This window comes from Glycine soja, chromosome 4 (assembly GCF_004193775.1).
Source record: "Glycine soja cultivar W05 chromosome 4, ASM419377v2, whole genome shotgun sequence".
Lineage (NCBI taxonomy): Eukaryota > Viridiplantae > Streptophyta > Magnoliopsida > Fabales > Fabaceae > Glycine > Glycine soja.
This window is the reverse complement of record NC_041005.1, coordinates 4,601,112-4,618,073: the sequence shown is the minus strand read 5'-3', so window position 1 is coordinate 4,618,073 and position 16,962 is coordinate 4,601,112. Positions and strand designations below refer to the sequence as shown.

Here is a 16,962-nt window from a genome sequence, read left to right as displayed (position 1 = left end):
TTAATATGGTTTCTAAGTTCAAACACGAGAGTCTAAACTCTTGAAGAAACCCATAAGCGCAAAACACTACGCTAAGGATGATGTTATTATGTCACATGACTAATATGTCTAGAACACATCCGCTTATAATAATTATTGCTGTTTGATTTAAGTCTTAATTAAAACAAAATAATCACCTCTTAGGTTCAATTTACTTATAATTCCGTTTTATTTAATTTTATAATCAATTTTTATTTGAAGTAATTTGATTTAAGTGTTAATTTTTTTTAAAAAAAGTAATTATCTCTTAAACGTTACTTAGCATAATGGAAAACATAGTAATCAGATATCTTAGAAAAAACTTAGTAATCAGACATTCGATCTCCTAATTTTGCACGAAGAGTATTACTTAGAAAAGCTAATAACAATAATACTAATTGAATAATTCTGTTTCTATTTTTTTTAATAGATATTCTTTTCCTAATTTTTATCATTTTATCTTGTATTCTTAAGTGAGCTGGCAGCATAAGCTTGAAACGAATCAAACCAAAAGGGTGTTGGTGCGTCATGTGCAAAAGCACAAGTGGCAGGTGGCAAGGCACACTTGGCACGCGTGACATGAACGCCATAAAACAAAACAAATACATTCTCTCCTTCACAAGTTGACCATTCCTGCATTGGTTGACACAATAAAAAATCTTACAATATTTACATACCACGAGAGAATAATTTAAATAACTTTTATAAAAATTATTTATGCATGATAACTTTTTAATTTAATGATAGTATTTTTTTATATAATCAGTGCATAGATTAATTTCTTATTTAATAAAAAAAATTAATCAAGTGGATCTAGTTTAGTGAATAAGATTTAGCATTACTAGTTATCATACTCGCTTCATTAAGAATTTAAAATATAATTCACGAAAATGATATCAGATTCTATTTTTTTTAATATACTATCAAATTCTAAATGTTATGTTTAAGCTTATTTGTAAAAGAGAATGACATTCTCTTTAATGAAATAATTTTTTTTTTTTACTCTTTTGGTATGTTGGTTAAATAGTTTTTATTTGAAAAAGCATTTTTTAAAAGAAACAAATCTTATTTAGTCTTTAAAAACACTTTTTAAAAAAGTTAAAATTTTCAGAAGTACATTTTTAATTTTAAACAAACATGTCCATAACCAAATATTTAATAAATTGAAGATAATCAGAAACGTTTTAATTTTAATATACTATTAATGTAAAAATTATACATGGAAAAGTTATTAAAAAAAGAAATTTGACAATCGTAAATATTTTTTAAATACCTTTATAAATTGCCACTGTTTAAAATGTTTATAACCGTGTTTTAAAATCGAATTAAACATTAAAATTACTAATTGTGCTCAATTTAATTGATTAAAATTACAATGGAATCATAATTAATTCTAATAATATTCCAAAAAAAAAAATGGATAGTGTGGTTGAATAACATTCAATTTAGAATAAAACCAGGAGTTAGCGAAGAATTTATCGTGAATTGCACGTTTTCAATGTAACGGAGAATTGGAGAAAGGTGGTTGTCGTGACAGCTGGCAATGTCAGTAATCTCCCACTCCCACCACAGCTCGCAACTCCCAAGAAGCTGAGATCGATTGTCCCACACTCCACAACAAAACCTCCTCATTTTCCAATTGCATAACCCCACGTGGCGTCCCATTATTTTATCAACGGCACGATCAGCGGGTGCAGAGGTATCTTACTGTGAGCAAGCAGCACGCAAGAAAATTAAGTCTTGAAATTCGGATCTTACCGTGGCACTGCCACGAAATTGGCAATGATTGGAAAATACTCGTTTGACAATTTGGGTTAAATTTGGAAAGCATTAATTTTTGGTCAAGATTTAGACACAGTTCTATTCGTTGGATGAGAATATTATGAATAATAAATTTTTTTATTTTAAATATTTAATACAAGGACATATAAATAGTCAAATTCAAGAGATGTGATTAAGCGGAATCAATCACATAAAAGTCTGTTTGATGATATTTTTGAAAACATTAATTCAGTAAATTACTGTTAAGTAAACATAAAGGCTAAGAACAAAGATGCTCCACGAGTATAGATAGATAGACACCTATCAATATTCAATCTATCTAAACGCTCTTTCTTCCGAAGGCAAACACAGATCTATATGAAAGAGAAAAACCAGTGCACTTTCTATTTTTTCTTTCACTAAATTGGATTCTGAGAATCTCAGTGGAGCCTATTAAGGCTCTGCGATATGCACCATACGTTATTCGGTGTTGTGCTTTTCGGCGGCGAGATTGGGTGGGAGAAAGAGATAATTCTTCTTCACTCAAATTTAAATATCATCATTGCAATTTATTGATTTCGATTCTGCTCCCCCATTTAATTGCATTGCTTAATATACAGCAACACGGTAATTTTAATACTAATTTTCCTTTTTCAAATTTAAGAAATTCTTTACCGTATTTATTCTTGCATCCTTAATTAGTTATTATTACTATGTTTTCCTTGGAAACATTTCGTTAGTCCTAACATTGGTTGTGCTTTTGAAAATTTACGAGTCTCAGGGTGATGGCAGCGACGACGGCGATGGAGGCGGAGGCGGTGTGGTCCGTGAAGTGCTACTGCTGCGGGTTAACGGAGGAGTGCACGCCGCGTTACATTGACGGCGTTAGAGAGAGATATCAGGGTCGTTGGATTTGTGGTTTGTGTGCAGAGGCAGTGAAGGAAGAGGGTTTGAAATTGAAGGATGATGTTGATGTTGATGTTGATGTTAGCACCGATGAAGCGCTGAAGCGCCACATGAAGTTCAGATCTTCCACTTCTAGCCCTCCCAACAAACCCACCCTTGACTTGATTCTCGCAATGAAGCACCTTCTTTTCCGTTCTTTGGATTCTCCGAGGAAGGAGCCTTTGACTTTTTCGCCACTTGCAACATCACGCACGTGCTTTTCACCTGGATCCTCAAAGGGGGAGCCACAAGAGGCTAGAGAGGTAATTACCAGTGAGTGGTAATAACTGCTGAGTGACTTGGTCGGTGAATAACTGAATTTGCATTGGCAATGACAAAGGCAGAGTTAGGTTTAATTTATTTATCTTGGTTTAGTTATGTTTAATTTGTATTTCTCAGTGACCTTGTTGTTTAGGTTGGTTAATTGGCTTGTTTTGTTTCTATTTTGTGACTTTTTCGACTGAACGGATGATTTGGTTGGAGTATTCCTTCCTTGATTTCAGTCTAAAAATGTCATGGAATTTCCCTTCTTTACCTCTATGTTGACCCAATTCAGACTATGCCTGACATTTTTTCTCTGTTTAAATAAGTTGCACAATCATGTGTATGTGTAATGTGTGTGTGTGTGTTTAATGAGAGACACATTATATTCCCTTTTTACTTTTATTAAGGACTTAACCTTTTAAATGGTTGTGCTACCCTTTTGAGCTTTAGTTTTAGAAGCAGTTATGCAACTAACAGTTATTGTAATACCTTTAGCATCAAACATTTAAAACTGTCCAAATCAAAACATAAAAAATTAACCATATACTTTGAAAGTCCGATTTCTTTTTACATCAAGTGGCTGTTCTGTTGTGTCCTTGTTTGAATTTAAAAATTGCCGAATGCTCAGTGATCTCACAATTAGATTTAGAACATAGTGGCATGAAATGATCAAATGATATGCTTTATTACACCAAGCTGCTAATTAGCCTCACTAGTGTCTGGTTCAAAAGGTTTTGCAAATGCAAAGGATTCTTCAGGCAAAACAAAATTAATGATTCTTTCTTATTTACAATTTTTGTTCCCGAATGAATGTGGTGGCGCATTTCTGCTTGCTAGATTTTGCGAGGTATGAGAAATATCTCCAGTGTCAGGGGACCTTGGCCGATATGATCTAACTCATGGGAAATGTGGTATTCTTATTAGGGGATGGAAGATGGGGTCCTTGTGCACAATTGACTTTTCAGAAATATCATTTACTTTATAGGCCCACTGCTTGTACAAGTTGGAAAGTGTTAGACCTTGATGATAAGGATAATCGGCAAAAACACCAAAAGGGGACACTTTTACAAATTATTTACCAAAAAGGGACTCTTTTGCAATTATTTTTGGGGGGAGGGGGGGGTCTGTTTTTTAATTGCAAAGCGCCCCCCACCCAGGCGCCTCCACTGTGTACGTGACACGTGGCACAGGGAGGTAGCGCCCCTGACGCAGGCGCCTTTAGTAGTGCCCAGGGGTCAGACACTACTGGTGGCGCCCCTGCTGCAGGCGCTACGGCTAGCGCAGGGCAGCCCCCCAGCCTCTTCTTCTAGTCTCTTCCCCCACCCCCCACCCCAAAATTTTATATTTTTTATATTGTTTATCAAAAATTTAAATTTTGTTTCATCTTTCTTATTAGTATTATTTGTTATTTTTTTATATTCCCACACCCCCCCACCCCAAAATTTCAATAAGATTATTTTTTATACACTCCAAATTGTATATTTTTTAATTTGTTTATCAAAAATTTAAATTTTTTCATTTTTATTATTAGTATTATTTGTTATTTTTTTATGTTTTATTATTCTCTCTTTTTGAAGTATATATAAGTACATTTTCAATAAAATACATTTTCACCTAAAATACATTTTGAAATCCTAAAATGTTTTAAAATGCTTTTTGATTGGGTCAATTCTTTTTTGATTTGACCATTAAATTACGTTAGAGATCACTTTTGATTTATGTATCATTAACATTATGGTTATTTATTTTTATTTATTTTAAAAGCATTGCACAATAAGATTGAAACGACAAATAAATAAAAATAAATAAAAATGATCTCTAACGTAATTTAATGGCTATCAAAAAAGAATTGACCAAATCAAAAAGCATTTTAAAACATTTTAGGATTTCAAAATGTATTTTAGGTGAAAATGTATTTTATTGAAAATGTACTTATATATACTTCAAAAAGAGAGAATAATAAAACATAAAAAAATAACAAATAATACTAATAATAAAAATGAAAAAAATTTAAATTTTTGATAAACAAATTAAAAAATATACAATTTAGAGTGTATAAAAAATAATCTTATTGAAATTTTGGGGTGGGGGGTGTGGGAATATAAAAAAATAACAAATAATACTAATAAGAAAGATGAAACAAAATTTAAATTTTTGATAAACAATATAAAAAATATAAAATTTTGGGGTGTGGGGGGGGGGGGGTGTGGGAAGAGACTGGGGGGGGGGGGGGTGTGAGAAGAAGAGGCTGGGGGCAGGCGCCTGGCTGTCCTGCGCTAGCCGTAGCGCCTGCACCAGGGACGCCACCAGTAGTGCCTGACCCCTGGGCACTACCAAAGGCGCCTGCGTCAGGGGCGCTACCTCCCTGTGCCACGTGTCACGTGCACAGTGGAGGCGCCTGGGTGGGGGGCGCTTTGCAATAAAAAAACAGACCCCCTCCAGAAATAATTGCAAAAGAGTCCATTTTTGATAAATAATTTGTAAAAGTGCCCCCTTTTGATGTTTTTGCCAAGGATAATCAAACATTCAAACCGTGCATTCTTATCTCTGGTCTAGTACAATCTCATTCTTATATTCTATATATTTAATGTATTTATTTATCAAATTAAAAATTTGTTATATAAAATAAGGATTTATCTTATGCAATGACATGCTAAAGTATTAGTAAATTATAAATTTTTCTATAAAAAAAGTTAAGTTACAAATTCATTAAAATTTACTCTTATAAAACAATTAATATAAAGTATTTTTCTTTCCTAATCTAAATTCAAACATTATCCGCTAAAGGTAATCCAGGTACTGCAGGTTGTGGTAGCATTTCCAGAGATGAGAGAGCATGTGTCTTAAGTTGCTTAGCATTGAATTTGAGAACTCAAAACTCTTTGTTTGCAGAGCTGATGGGTGTCATAATAGCTATTAAGTTGGCTAGCTGCTAAGAAGAATTGGAGCAAGCGTTGACTGGAGTGTGATTCTGAGTTGGAGGTCAAAGTCTTTAGAAACCCCACTCTCGTCACATGAAAGTTGGCAAATCATTGGACTGACTACATTCATATTAATAAGAATATGCACTTTCAAGCAAGTCACATTTATAGAGAAGATATGTCCCTAATGTAACTACAATTACTTCTTTCTGCTGGTGGAATTATATTTCCCTTTTGTGGCAGCAGAATACAACAAAATAAGATAATATAGATAAATTGAATTTTCATGAGTTTTGGTTTATGTTCTCCCATGACCTTTTGTACATCTCATCTCCCTTTTTTTATTAATGATATTTCTTTGGGTTAGATTTTCTCCTGTCTCAAAATAAGGGTCTGAATCTAGTTGGAATTATTTTTATGTGGTATGTGGTCGAGTATACACGTCAATTTATATTAAAATAAAATTCAAACATTAACTCATTCTGATTTACCAAAACTACCATACAGACCATTATAACTGTTTCAGTGTTCGATATCCGTGCGCTTTCAAATGTTGAGACGCAGTACCAAATTGTTTCATCTACGTGCTGTACTACCAATTACTACCAGTTCATAAGCTTTTCATCGGTTCGCTCAGTACTTTTACATGTAGTACAATTTTGTTTCATTTATGTACTACCAATTTGGTTTATTTTTTAAATTCCATAGATAACCTTTGAAAATGAAAAACAATAAATTATGAAAATTGTCAAGTCAAGATCCACAACTTAACCCATGGATCAATAAGATTGTTCAGATTAATCAATGTACTTAATAATTTTTAATTGAGTTTTAAACATATTATTATGTTAAATATTTAGGAAAAAAAAAATATTCCTATAATAATTCTATTCCATTTGAGTTGTATTAACATAAAATATATTTTTCTGTTTCTCAAAAACTTTCCAAATTCAATTTTAATATTTCAAAAACTTGGTTCTATTTTTATTCTTTTAATTGAAACTATCTTTTTTCATCCTAAAAATTGTATTTTCTAAAAATCTATAATTATTTTGAGAATCAAAGTAAAATATTTTCAAATCAGAGAGACAAAAATAACACAAAAGTTTTTGTTATAGAATTAAAACATTATTTTAAAAAAAAAAGAGACAAAATTTTAAGAAACATTTTAGCTTAACCACAAAATTATCTCCCATAAACTAAAATTAACAAGAAGCCGGTGCTGCTAGGCAAAATGGTAAAAAAAAAGAAAAAGAAAACAAGACAGTTACAGAATAACTTATTGAGGGCATTTTAGGAATCAGCTTAACAAAGAAGCAAGACAAACTACTAATAGCTGCATAAGCGTGCCTTGTTGTTGTTGAACTTCATTGTTTTTGGCTAAGCCTCGAAATCCAGAAAAATCGTGAGCGAAGATGATGCACATGACCTTTTACTGGAGCAGGAAGGTGAATCTCCTAATAGATTCATGGAAGACCAACGATTGGACGGAGTATCTCATCACTCTGCTCGCATGCCTCGTCGTTGCCGCCTTCTACCAGTTCCTAGAGAATCGCCGCATCCGCCTCAAGCTCATCGGCGCCGGAAATCCCTTCCCGGCAGAGATCGAGGCCCCGCTTCTGCGACGGAAGCTTGCCGGAAACCGCGCCAAGGTGGGCGTGAAGGTAGCCGGAGCGTTTCTGTTCGGGCTGAGCTCGGCGATCGGGTACTTGCTGATGTTGTCGGTGATGTCCTTCAACGGTGGGGTGTTTGTGGCCGTCGTCGTGGGTCTTGCTGTTGGTTACTTCTTCTTCAGGAACGAGGGCGAAGATTCCCTTGTCGTTGATACTTCGTGTGCCTGTGCTTAAATCTTCCAATTTCCTGTAATAATAATAATATAATAGGAGTAGTAGTGCTTGTTAATTATTTTTCCGTTCATTTCTAGTATTTTCCGTTTTTAATTTAGCAAACTTGTTTCAAGGAATTTGGGATTTGTGATTTCGTATATGAAATTGTAATTAACTGTAATTGTAATCAAGATAGTACAATGGGAACTCTTGATTCTAAAGTTGAATTTATTGTGTGATTCAGAGGCAAATTGGTTGCGTGAAAATTGCTTTTATGAGTTTGTGTAAATTTATCGTTTATGGCAGAGGTGACGTTGGCTAGTTAGCTAGGCAAGACTGTCAATGAAAAGAAACAAATTGTATGAACAAATTTGGAAAATCCATTACGTTTCGACATTAATAATTCGGAACAATTTGTTGTTAGGTTCTGTTCTTATTTTCTGTTAGAAAAAGCATAAGCAATGAGCAGCATGGTCAAAGCAATTCAATTATCGTGGAAGCAATTCAATTATCGTGAAAGCAATTCAATTGTCAGAGATGGATGCATTAAGCAAGTGTTTTCTCTAGGCAAAAAATGCGTCGCATAAGTGGATATGTGGCTATTGCAGTAGTCTTAACTTTAGGTGGTTATTTTTTGGGGGACCAGAGATCATATCCCTGACAAATATCTATAATAAAGCACCTTGGTTTGGGAAGGTGGACCAAGAACTACTAACATCAAAATTAAAGCACTAGTTTAAACCCTAACGACACCTTGTTTTTATTATCTTTTGTTCTATGTTCAGACTTGAGAAGGAGGCCTTTATCAAACATCTTCCAGAATCCAGACACAATCTGGATGAGCTTCAGTTCAGTCCTTGCCAATTAATAACTAAAAAAGACGGGAAAAAGAGTAACGTTGAACTCCATAATTCAAACTAGAAAGTTTTCTTTAAAAAGTGCCATTAATGCATCTCTATTGTTTCAATAAATATGGAGGTATCTACTGTGTCAATGTGTCATCCATCTTTTATATGTAACAATATCTCTATGTGCTCGCATGTTTGCTCCGATCTTTCTCCTTTTGTGATCAAGTTAAGTTCAGGCGTTCAGCATTTATTTATTACTTAAAGGTAAAATATTTAATATTGACATTGTATTGACCATAATTTTTTTTGCGGGGGGTTGAGTTTTGTACTGTTTTTACCTTCTGTTGTTCTTCATATACCATTATGAATCTGAATATACATATATATATATATATATATGTATATATATTTATTGGGAAGTCATTCTAGTAACTTATAAACTACTTTAATTAGCTTAGAAGCTAGTTTAACCTATGTGTCATTAAATTTTGAAACTAGTAGTAATAAGGGCTAAACAAATAAATAGACGCTCCAATAAATGCTTGTCCATTGTTGCATCCATTCAAATTTGAGAATCACAGTCATCACTTCTGATAACTTGTGTAGTATATAGTATACACATTTCACCTCAAGCACCATTTACTTGTTACACTACAGGTCCCTATTTATGACCAAAATCAGACGCTACTACTTAATTACTTACATTTAGCTTCATTGAAGACCATCCCTTACAAACTAAAATGGCAAACACTATTTTCATTATCTTTTTCTTCATTTTAGTTTTTGCTATCTATACTATATTTCATCTACGTTGCTAATGAGTTGGTGTTACCACAGGCAAAGGACTCCTTCAAGCCCTTTGACAGTTTCTCAATGGTCACTTTCACTCACCCCGCGACATATACAAATGGTCCTATGATCACATCATCCAAGTCCTGAAGTGATTCTAATATTTTTACAACATCACTCATAGAAGGCCTTGGATTGGGGTGGTGGCTCAAGCATTTGTAAGTCAATGCAGCAACCTTCAAAGCTCCTTTCATAGGAAACTGCCCTTCCAATCTTGGGTCTATTATATGGTACAGCTTTCTTTGATCTCTCAAAAGAGGCCTTGCCCATTCCACCAGGCTTCGTTCTCGATTCGGCCGGCACATATCCACTACCCTTCTTCCTGTAAGCAATTCCAACAAAACCACTCCATAGCTATACACATCACTCTTGGTGGAAAGGTGACCTGGGATCAGGCAATGAATTAATCATGTGACTTGCCAGAAAAGAAACAAAATCATTGAGTTCTGAAGATCTTTGAACCTCAGAAATTAATTAAGGGACAACAAGAAACATAGTTAATGACATATTGTCTATACCTGACATGATGTACTCAGGAGCAGCATAGCCTCGGGTTCCCATTATGCATGTTGTTGTTACATGTGTGTCTTCCCCTTCAGGACCATCCTTTGCTAGCCCAAGGTCTGATAGTTTAGCTATGTAATCCTGGATTTGGAAAGACAAAACAAAGAATTTAATTGATATACACTAACCATGTAAATGTTTTTTTATATTGTCTTTCAATCATGAATTATCACATAATTAAAAATTGTTTATTTTTATAATTATTATTTTAAAAGTCATATATGAGATTATTTCTAATTAGTTAACCAGTATATTAAAATTAAACTCTAAAATAAAATAAATAATCATATATCATATATGGTAAACTTAATTTCTTTATTCCATATGGGAAGATGATGTAGGCCATATACATCATCATCCTCAGAACAGAAGTTGAGCATACCGAGTCTAGTAGGATATTTGAAGTTTTGAAATCTCTGTATATTACAGGTTTATCTGCTTCATGAAGGAAGGCCAGACCCCTGGCTGCACCCAATGCAATCTTCATCCTTGTTGACCATGGTAAGGCAGCAGAGTATCCTGCTTGTATTAGAACAAAACTTGAGGCTTAGTTTGTATTTCATGCTATTGGCAAGAATTTAATTTCCAAATATTTATGTGAGATATTCTTCGCAATATACATCTTCAACTATCATTGATTTCTCATAAAAATCCATATAAAACAAGTAGAACTGAATTAATTAGATGTGCTTGATAATAAAAGAACAGAATAACCAAATTATTTGATCATCGAGAGCTAGATGTGGAAATTTGATTGGACTGAGTTACTAGTACTATTGATATAATCACAAACAGACACAAAGAAAATGACGCTGTGACTTTTTACTCCAATTCACTTAGACATGGCAACGGAGTTAGGCGGGCACCTATTGCCTCCCCAGCCCCCAACAACCCTGTCCTCGATATCCTACAAGTTTGTTACCCATTTCCGTGCCTGGTATCCGGTCGTCTGCTGTTTAGATTTGTAATTTTTTTTTTTTTTTTTAAAATTATATTGAAAATCTGATTTAAAAAAAATTAATTATTACACATTTATTTTTAACTATTTATATTTGTAAAACATTTGTCTACAAAAATCATCAAAAAAAAAATCTTAAATTATAAAAAAATTAATAAGTAATTAATAAGATTTTAATAATTTCATCATGGATACGAGAATGCGTATGTGACAGGTAATGACATCCCCATCCCTGATCCCGACCCCGATTAAAAAAGTCGGATAATCCCTGAACCTGAATCCGTACCCGGTCAACTCAGGTATTCCTTGTCAAAATTAGGACGGGTTTGGGCAGATCCCCACGGGTACGGATTTTATTGCCATGCCTATTCACTCCTTCCTTGAGGGGGAAAAGTAAAGAAAAAGCATAAAAAAGAGTGGAATAAATAAAAGCAATATACTTCTGTGCAGTTGATTCTCCAAGCTGCCTCTTGCCATGTATTCATACACCAGAAGCCTGTCCTCATCCTCACAGCAGTACCCAATTAACTTAACAAGATGCGGATGTCTCAGCTGTCCAAGAAATATAATTTCTGCCTATAAAAGAAAATATGTGCCAAGCTAGTATCAGATATTATTGAACCTTGTTTCAATAACTAGATTTTATTCATAGGAATAATACTTTTAAATTGATTTGTGACTAATACTAGAATGATGAGGTGAAAAAAAAAAAAAAAACACTAACCAGCCACTCCCTGTGACCTTGCAAGCCATCCAAGTCCAGTTGTTTCACAGCCACAGGCTGAGCCTTCAAACCAAGTCTAAGTTTGTCATCAACGAAACCCTTGTACACGGGTCCAAACCCGCCTTCACCGAGAAAATTATTCCATGAGAAATTGTGTGTTGCTTCCCTCAGCTCATCTAGTGGGAATGTGTACAACTTTGGGCCAACCAGGGAAATGGAAATGGAAAGATCTTCAATGGCCTGAGGGGAGCTAGGAATGCTTATATCCGAGAGGCATAACCTTTGGAATGAACCTTGTTTTAAAACCTGTTTCTCTGAATCCTGCAAGTGACATTGAGTCTTGTAACAACTTAAGATCAACACTATCGACTTCCATGTAATCTTTTTAGAACTCATCTAGAATCAGTATGTGTGTATGTATGTGCAATGCAATGCTATGAATAAAACCCTCCCTTAGCTTTTAAATCTAGGGAATTATAGACAGCATAGAAGATGGCATGATTGAATAATTGATGATACTAAAAAATAAATGAAGGGTGAGAAATTTATAGCACATACATTCTCCCAAGTCCTAACTACCCTTAGAAAAAAAAAAATTGCTAGATTCCTTGACTTCTGGACCTCTTCTTGAACACGGATGCCACATTCCCACTTGGCAAAGTTATACTACATGCATGAATGGTTTTTATTTTATTTTTTGTTACACTATTTTTTTTTATATCAAAATTATAATTGTTGTCCTATGTTCAATTAATTAGAGGTCAAGTAACTCGCCTACCATTGACTTCAATGTTACCCTACACTTCCTCAACCCCTTACAAACATGCATGCATTTCCATTTTGTCTCTCTTGCCATCTAGTCATCCACTTATGTTTGTTTAGCTGTTGATGAACATTCCAGTGAAGGTCCAAGAATTTAACATAAATTTGCCAGGTGCAAAACCAACAATTCCATATTACCGAATCTTTTGATGAACATTCGACGGTTTTCTTTGTTTATTCAATTGATATTTCCCAGTTTTTGGTAGGTCACGCTTCTCTGTATTGTTATTGTTATTGTTAAGATGTCAACCTCAAACATTGCAACCCCACAATTAGACTCTCCTTTGAAATTTTTAATGTGATAATCGAGGATAGCTTCCAGAACTAGGATACTAAGAAATTGGTATTCATAGAATCCTAATTAAACCATCAAATATACATCTGCGCCTTGTCTAGGTATGAGATTACAGAAATAGCAATCTACACAACTAAAAAATCCAAACGGGTTTAGATATTTTAAAATTATTGAAATGGAGAAAAATAGCAAAAGAAAAACAAAAGGATAGATAGCTTTCACAAAGGTCAAAGAGAAAGGGTGAACCAATCAATCTAAACATCAACCACTTCCATCCCTTATGGAAAATATGCCAAAACTATACACAAGTTATTAGGCTAATCGTTGCATCATCCTTTGACAATTGAATTGCCCTTTCCAAGTGTTTAAAGACCATAAATATGACTAAAATAAGAAAGGTGGGGAAAGTTCTAAATATACTATAATAATGTAAACTTATTTACTAGTGTTCAGTGGGAAAAGGATACATTAGCTTTAAAAATACTCAATTAAGCAACCAGAGTTTCGGTACATGTTGAACTTTAGAGATTGAAGAGGTGATCACATTATAGTAATGACATATCAGAATGCTTTCACATAAAAAAATATGAAAAGGGTGCGAATAATCAGAGTTCCTTAGAAGAAAAAAATAATGATTTAATTGGGATATATAATCGTTAGTTGTTTTTGATGGCTTAAGATAAAGTAGACATTATGAAAAATGCGTTTTCAGAGTAATCTTACATAAATTTTAGAGTGTCACTATCCAATATGCTTTTTTATTGCAAACCAAATATTTTAGTTTTCGTATAAAACAAAAATTACCTACTTCAGTTGCAACTTGCAAACACTAACGGAACCAGTAGAAAATTCTAAAACGTGACCAAAATTGAACGCCTCCCCCTGTAGAATTAAAAAAATAGCCACAAAACCAAATTTAATTTGATCATCAAAGGGATTATTGGAATGGTCTCAATCCATAAGAATACTTAACGTGCTTCAGTCTATATAGGTCTTTATCAGCGTAGTGAGGTGTATTAAGGATTGTAGTAGGTGAAGTGAAAAAAGTTGAAACCAACGTTGGCTCTCTCCATAGTCCTTAACCCAACTTTCGCCATCGAAGTACGCAAGGCAGCGTGCATGTTAATGTTATGCTATGGCAAATTGGCAATGGAACTCCTAGGTAGTTGTTGGATGCATGCCATGTGTTTGTTTGATTGGGGTGTTTCATAATTTTCCCGCAACAAGTGCAATAAAATTAATGAAATTCAATTATTGAAACAGGAAATATATGAGAACAGTAGGACACTCTAAAATCAAAATTGGCTTCTGTCTCTCTCTACGAGTGCAATATGAAACTTGTAATATTTCAAATGGAGGCGTAGAAATTAAAGGATACTAAGTCTCAGATTCCATTTGAACCTTTCACAGGATTTTAGTATTCTTCTTCCTTCGTGGAACTGCTGGGGAGAGGGGGTGTATTTTCTTTTCTTTTGAACTATGCACTAAAAATAAAAAGAAAATACTTCGTAAGGGGCCTTTATAAGGTAACTTGTTATTCACACCTCTCTATTTTCTAAGTATACCTCCAACTTCTCTTTATATTTTTATGGACTATTATACACTTTTATTTGTTAAAATATAGTTTTGAGAATTACTTTCTGGAACAACATATATCAATTATGGAAATTAATTTCAAAAATATGTTATAACAAAATACACAACTCAACTTTGGAATTACTTTTAGAACAACATATGAGCTCCATCTTTGTTACTTTTTAAATCATATTTTTCACCAAACCTTTATTATTATTTAAACATTAATTTTGAACCCTATATTAATTCTTATTAATTATTCTTTAAACCTTGTTTACATAATATTGTGTTTTTCTATACAACGTATTTGTGGTACTACACATTTTCCTTCACATAGCACTGCTTTTCTTACAAAATAAAAGGCTTAAATATGTTTTTGGTCCTTGTAAGTTAGCACGTTTTCATTTTTTGTCCCTGTAAGTTTATTTTTCTAATTTTAGTCCTTATAAATTGACATTTTTCCAATTTTGGTTCTTGTATGTTTATTGTTCATTTCTAGTCCTTGTAAGTTTATGTTTTTTCAATTTTAGTCCCTTTAATATTATAATTTTTCATTGATAGTCTCATAAATTTGTGTTTACAATGACCAAAATTGAAAAAATAAAAATTCGTGCGGACTAAAAATGAGCCAAGCATCTTACAAAAATCAAAATTGAAAAAATACAAACTTATAGAGGCTAAAATTAAAAAAATGGACTTACATGAACCCAAAATGAAAAAACATTAACTTACAAGGATCAAAAATATATTTAAGTCAAATAAAAATAAGAGTAACAATAATCACAAATCAAAGTTATTGACACATCATCAGGTGTCTCCTTATTTTTATCCATTGGGAATTCCAAATATGAATTATTTGTCTCTCAATATCTAGCATCAACATAATGATATGTTCAAAAATTAGTGATTAGAAATTATTGTGGATCCTAAAGACAAGGTACATTCAATATTTCATATTTTGTTCATGACTACCAAAAAGTATTTTCTAGAACAACCCATATCATTTCTAGAAAGTAGTTTCCATAGTTCTAGAAATTAATTTTCAAGATTGATATATTTTTTTCCAAAATTAATTTCTAGAAATATGTTTTAACAAATAAAAACGTATAATCGATAATAAAATATATAAAGAGAAGGGAGGGGGTATAATTGTTAGACATAAGGTATAAATAGTAAGTGCCATGCAAACTATATGTTTCTTAAGGGCAAACTAGGTAGCTACTAAATGGGCTCCTTTAATCTATTTGCGGTCCCATGTTACTCACACAATTCTCTTATTCGCACCGCTTCCCAAGACTTTTTGACAAAATTATTTTACGAAAATTATTTTTTTTTGAAATAAAATCATATGGAAACTAGTTATTGTAGTATATTAATTCTGTCAAAATAAATTATAGAAACTATTTTCTGTAACATAATTTATTTATTTATTGTGTGTTCAACAATTTTTATGAGAAGAATAATTTGTAAACAAAATGTTCATATCAATGTATTTAATTTAGTTAATTCTGGAATTTAATTTTTAATTTGTTTTAAATAAATTTATTATTTTAATTACTTAATAAATAGAATGTGAGGCGAAAATATTTGTTATAAGTAATAGATATGTCATTACAAAATAATATAACTAAGATGAAGTACAATGAAAATATTGAAACATCATGTGCAGATCTTCCTCTTCTAATATGTGTGGCTCCCTACTGTGTCTACATGTGAGAATCTTAATGTGTCCCGTGTAACCTTGGTATTGGTTCAAATCCTATTGGACGCAAATTGTTTGCATATATGCAAATATATGCAATTTATATCTTTTCTTTTTATTTTATTTATCCTTTTCCTAAAGATTTATGTTTTTTCTAAAGATTCTATTAAATAGAAATAGAGAGCAAAGTAACTAGAAAAAAAAGAGATTATTATAATCCTGTTTTCCTAGGAGATCATCTAAAAAATAAGGTGTTTTAAACTTATTCATACAAAACAAAAAGACTGACATAAATATTATGAGTCAATTTTTTCATTTTCCATTTCTTAATTTTTTTCTATAAAGGAGCCGAATGAAACAAAAGTTTCATGTTCAGTTTTGAATTAAAGACGTTAAATTAAAATCAAAATGATGAATCAACATTGATTATAGCCTCTAGCCTTCAAAGCTAACAATGCGGATTCGATTCCCGCTAGTCGCTTATATTCTCTATTTATTTTATTTGAATCTATATTTTTTCTTATAAAATGAATCTAGAATTTTTAATTAATTTTTCAATTATTTATTTTAATTTCTTAATTTAGTTTTTTTATTTTAAGTATTTATAACAAATTGAATTTTATTTATTTTCTATATCTCTATATATAGAATATAGAATTCTTTTATTCGTTAACCTTTTTTAGTTAATAAGGTTAAAGAAAAAAAGTAGAAGCGTAGATCCAAAGTCCTCAGTAATCATCCTATCAAGCATGATCTGATGTGGTTAAAAAATCTTATCAAATATAGCCTACAAAGAAAAGAATTTAACATGCATAAGTACTATAACGAGGTGGAGTCAAATACTCATTTGTTCTTTTCTTGGAGGAAATCTCTCCAAGTTTGGGTTCATA

At 32.6% G+C, this 16,962-nt stretch overlaps 3 protein-coding genes across 4 annotated transcripts; 2 read left to right on the top strand and 1 right to left on the bottom strand.

Moving 5' to 3' along the window:
* Positions 1 to 2,010: 2,010 nt before the first annotated feature.
* LOC114408868 lies at positions 2,011 to 6,199 on the top strand. 2 transcript variants are annotated; one of them, XM_028372062.1, is made up of 3 exons: positions 2,011 to 2,406; positions 2,561 to 2,987; positions 5,794 to 6,199. In XM_028372062.1, the coding sequence occupies exons 2-3, from the start codon at positions 2,565 to 2,567 to the stop codon at positions 5,833 to 5,835; spliced, it is 465 nt and encodes a 154-aa protein (XP_028227863.1). In that variant the 5' UTR covers positions 2,011 to 2,406; positions 2,561 to 2,564; the 3' UTR covers positions 5,836 to 6,199. The 2 variants fall into 2 exon arrangements, with proteins under 2 accessions (XP_028227863.1, XP_028227864.1); XM_028372063.1 differs by having other exon boundaries at positions 2,013 to 2,406; positions 5,881 to 6,199.
* A 1,053-nt stretch (positions 6,200 to 7,252) lies between these two features.
* LOC114408869 (copper transporter 5.1-like) lies at positions 7,253 to 7,986 on the top strand. Its single transcript, XM_028372064.1, has one exon. The coding sequence runs from the start codon at positions 7,325 to 7,327 to the stop codon at positions 7,754 to 7,756; it is 432 nt and encodes a 143-aa protein (XP_028227865.1). The 5' UTR covers positions 7,253 to 7,324; the 3' UTR covers positions 7,757 to 7,986.
* Positions 7,987 to 9,106: 1,120 nt separating this feature from the next.
* On the bottom strand, positions 9,107 to 12,297 carry LOC114408866 (serine/threonine-protein kinase RIPK-like). Its single transcript, XM_028372060.1, has 5 exons — positions 11,679 to 12,297; positions 11,395 to 11,530; positions 10,379 to 10,515; positions 9,951 to 10,077; positions 9,107 to 9,817 (listed from the first exon to the last, which is right to left on the bottom strand). Exons 1-5 carry the CDS (start codon positions 12,072 to 12,074, stop codon positions 9,471 to 9,473), a joined length of 1,143 nt encoding a protein of 380 aa, XP_028227861.1. The 5' UTR covers positions 12,075 to 12,297; the 3' UTR covers positions 9,107 to 9,470.
* Positions 12,298 to 16,962: the final 4,665 nt, after the last annotated feature.

What these genes read in the sequence shown, in the direction of transcription:
- LOC114408868 (XM_028372062.1), top strand. Translation starts at nt 2,565, where the DNA reads ATGGCAGCGACGACGGCGATGGAGGCGGAGGCGGTGTGGTCCGTGAAG. An exon ending in AGCCACAAGAGGCTAGAGAG is followed by an intron (nt 2,988 to 5,793) that starts GTAATTACCAGT and finishes CAGGTACTGCAG; the next exon opens with GTTGTGGTAGCATTTCCAGA.
- LOC114408869 (XM_028372064.1), top strand. Translation starts at nt 7,325, where the DNA reads ATGATGCACATGACCTTTTACTGGAGCAGGAAGGTGAATCTCCTAATA.
- LOC114408866 (XM_028372060.1), bottom strand. Translation starts at nt 12,074, where the DNA reads ATGAGTTCTAAAAAGATTACATGGAAGTCGATAGTGTTGATCTTAAGT. An exon ending in AAGGTCACAGGGAGTGGCTG is followed by an intron (nt 11,531 to 11,678) that starts GTTAGTGTTTTT and finishes TTTCTTTTATAG; the next exon opens with GCAGAAATTATATTTCTTGG. An exon ending in GGAGAATCAACTGCACAGAA is followed by an intron (nt 10,516 to 11,394) that starts GTATATTGCTTT and finishes TAATACAAGCAG; the next exon opens with GATACTCTGCTGCCTTACCA.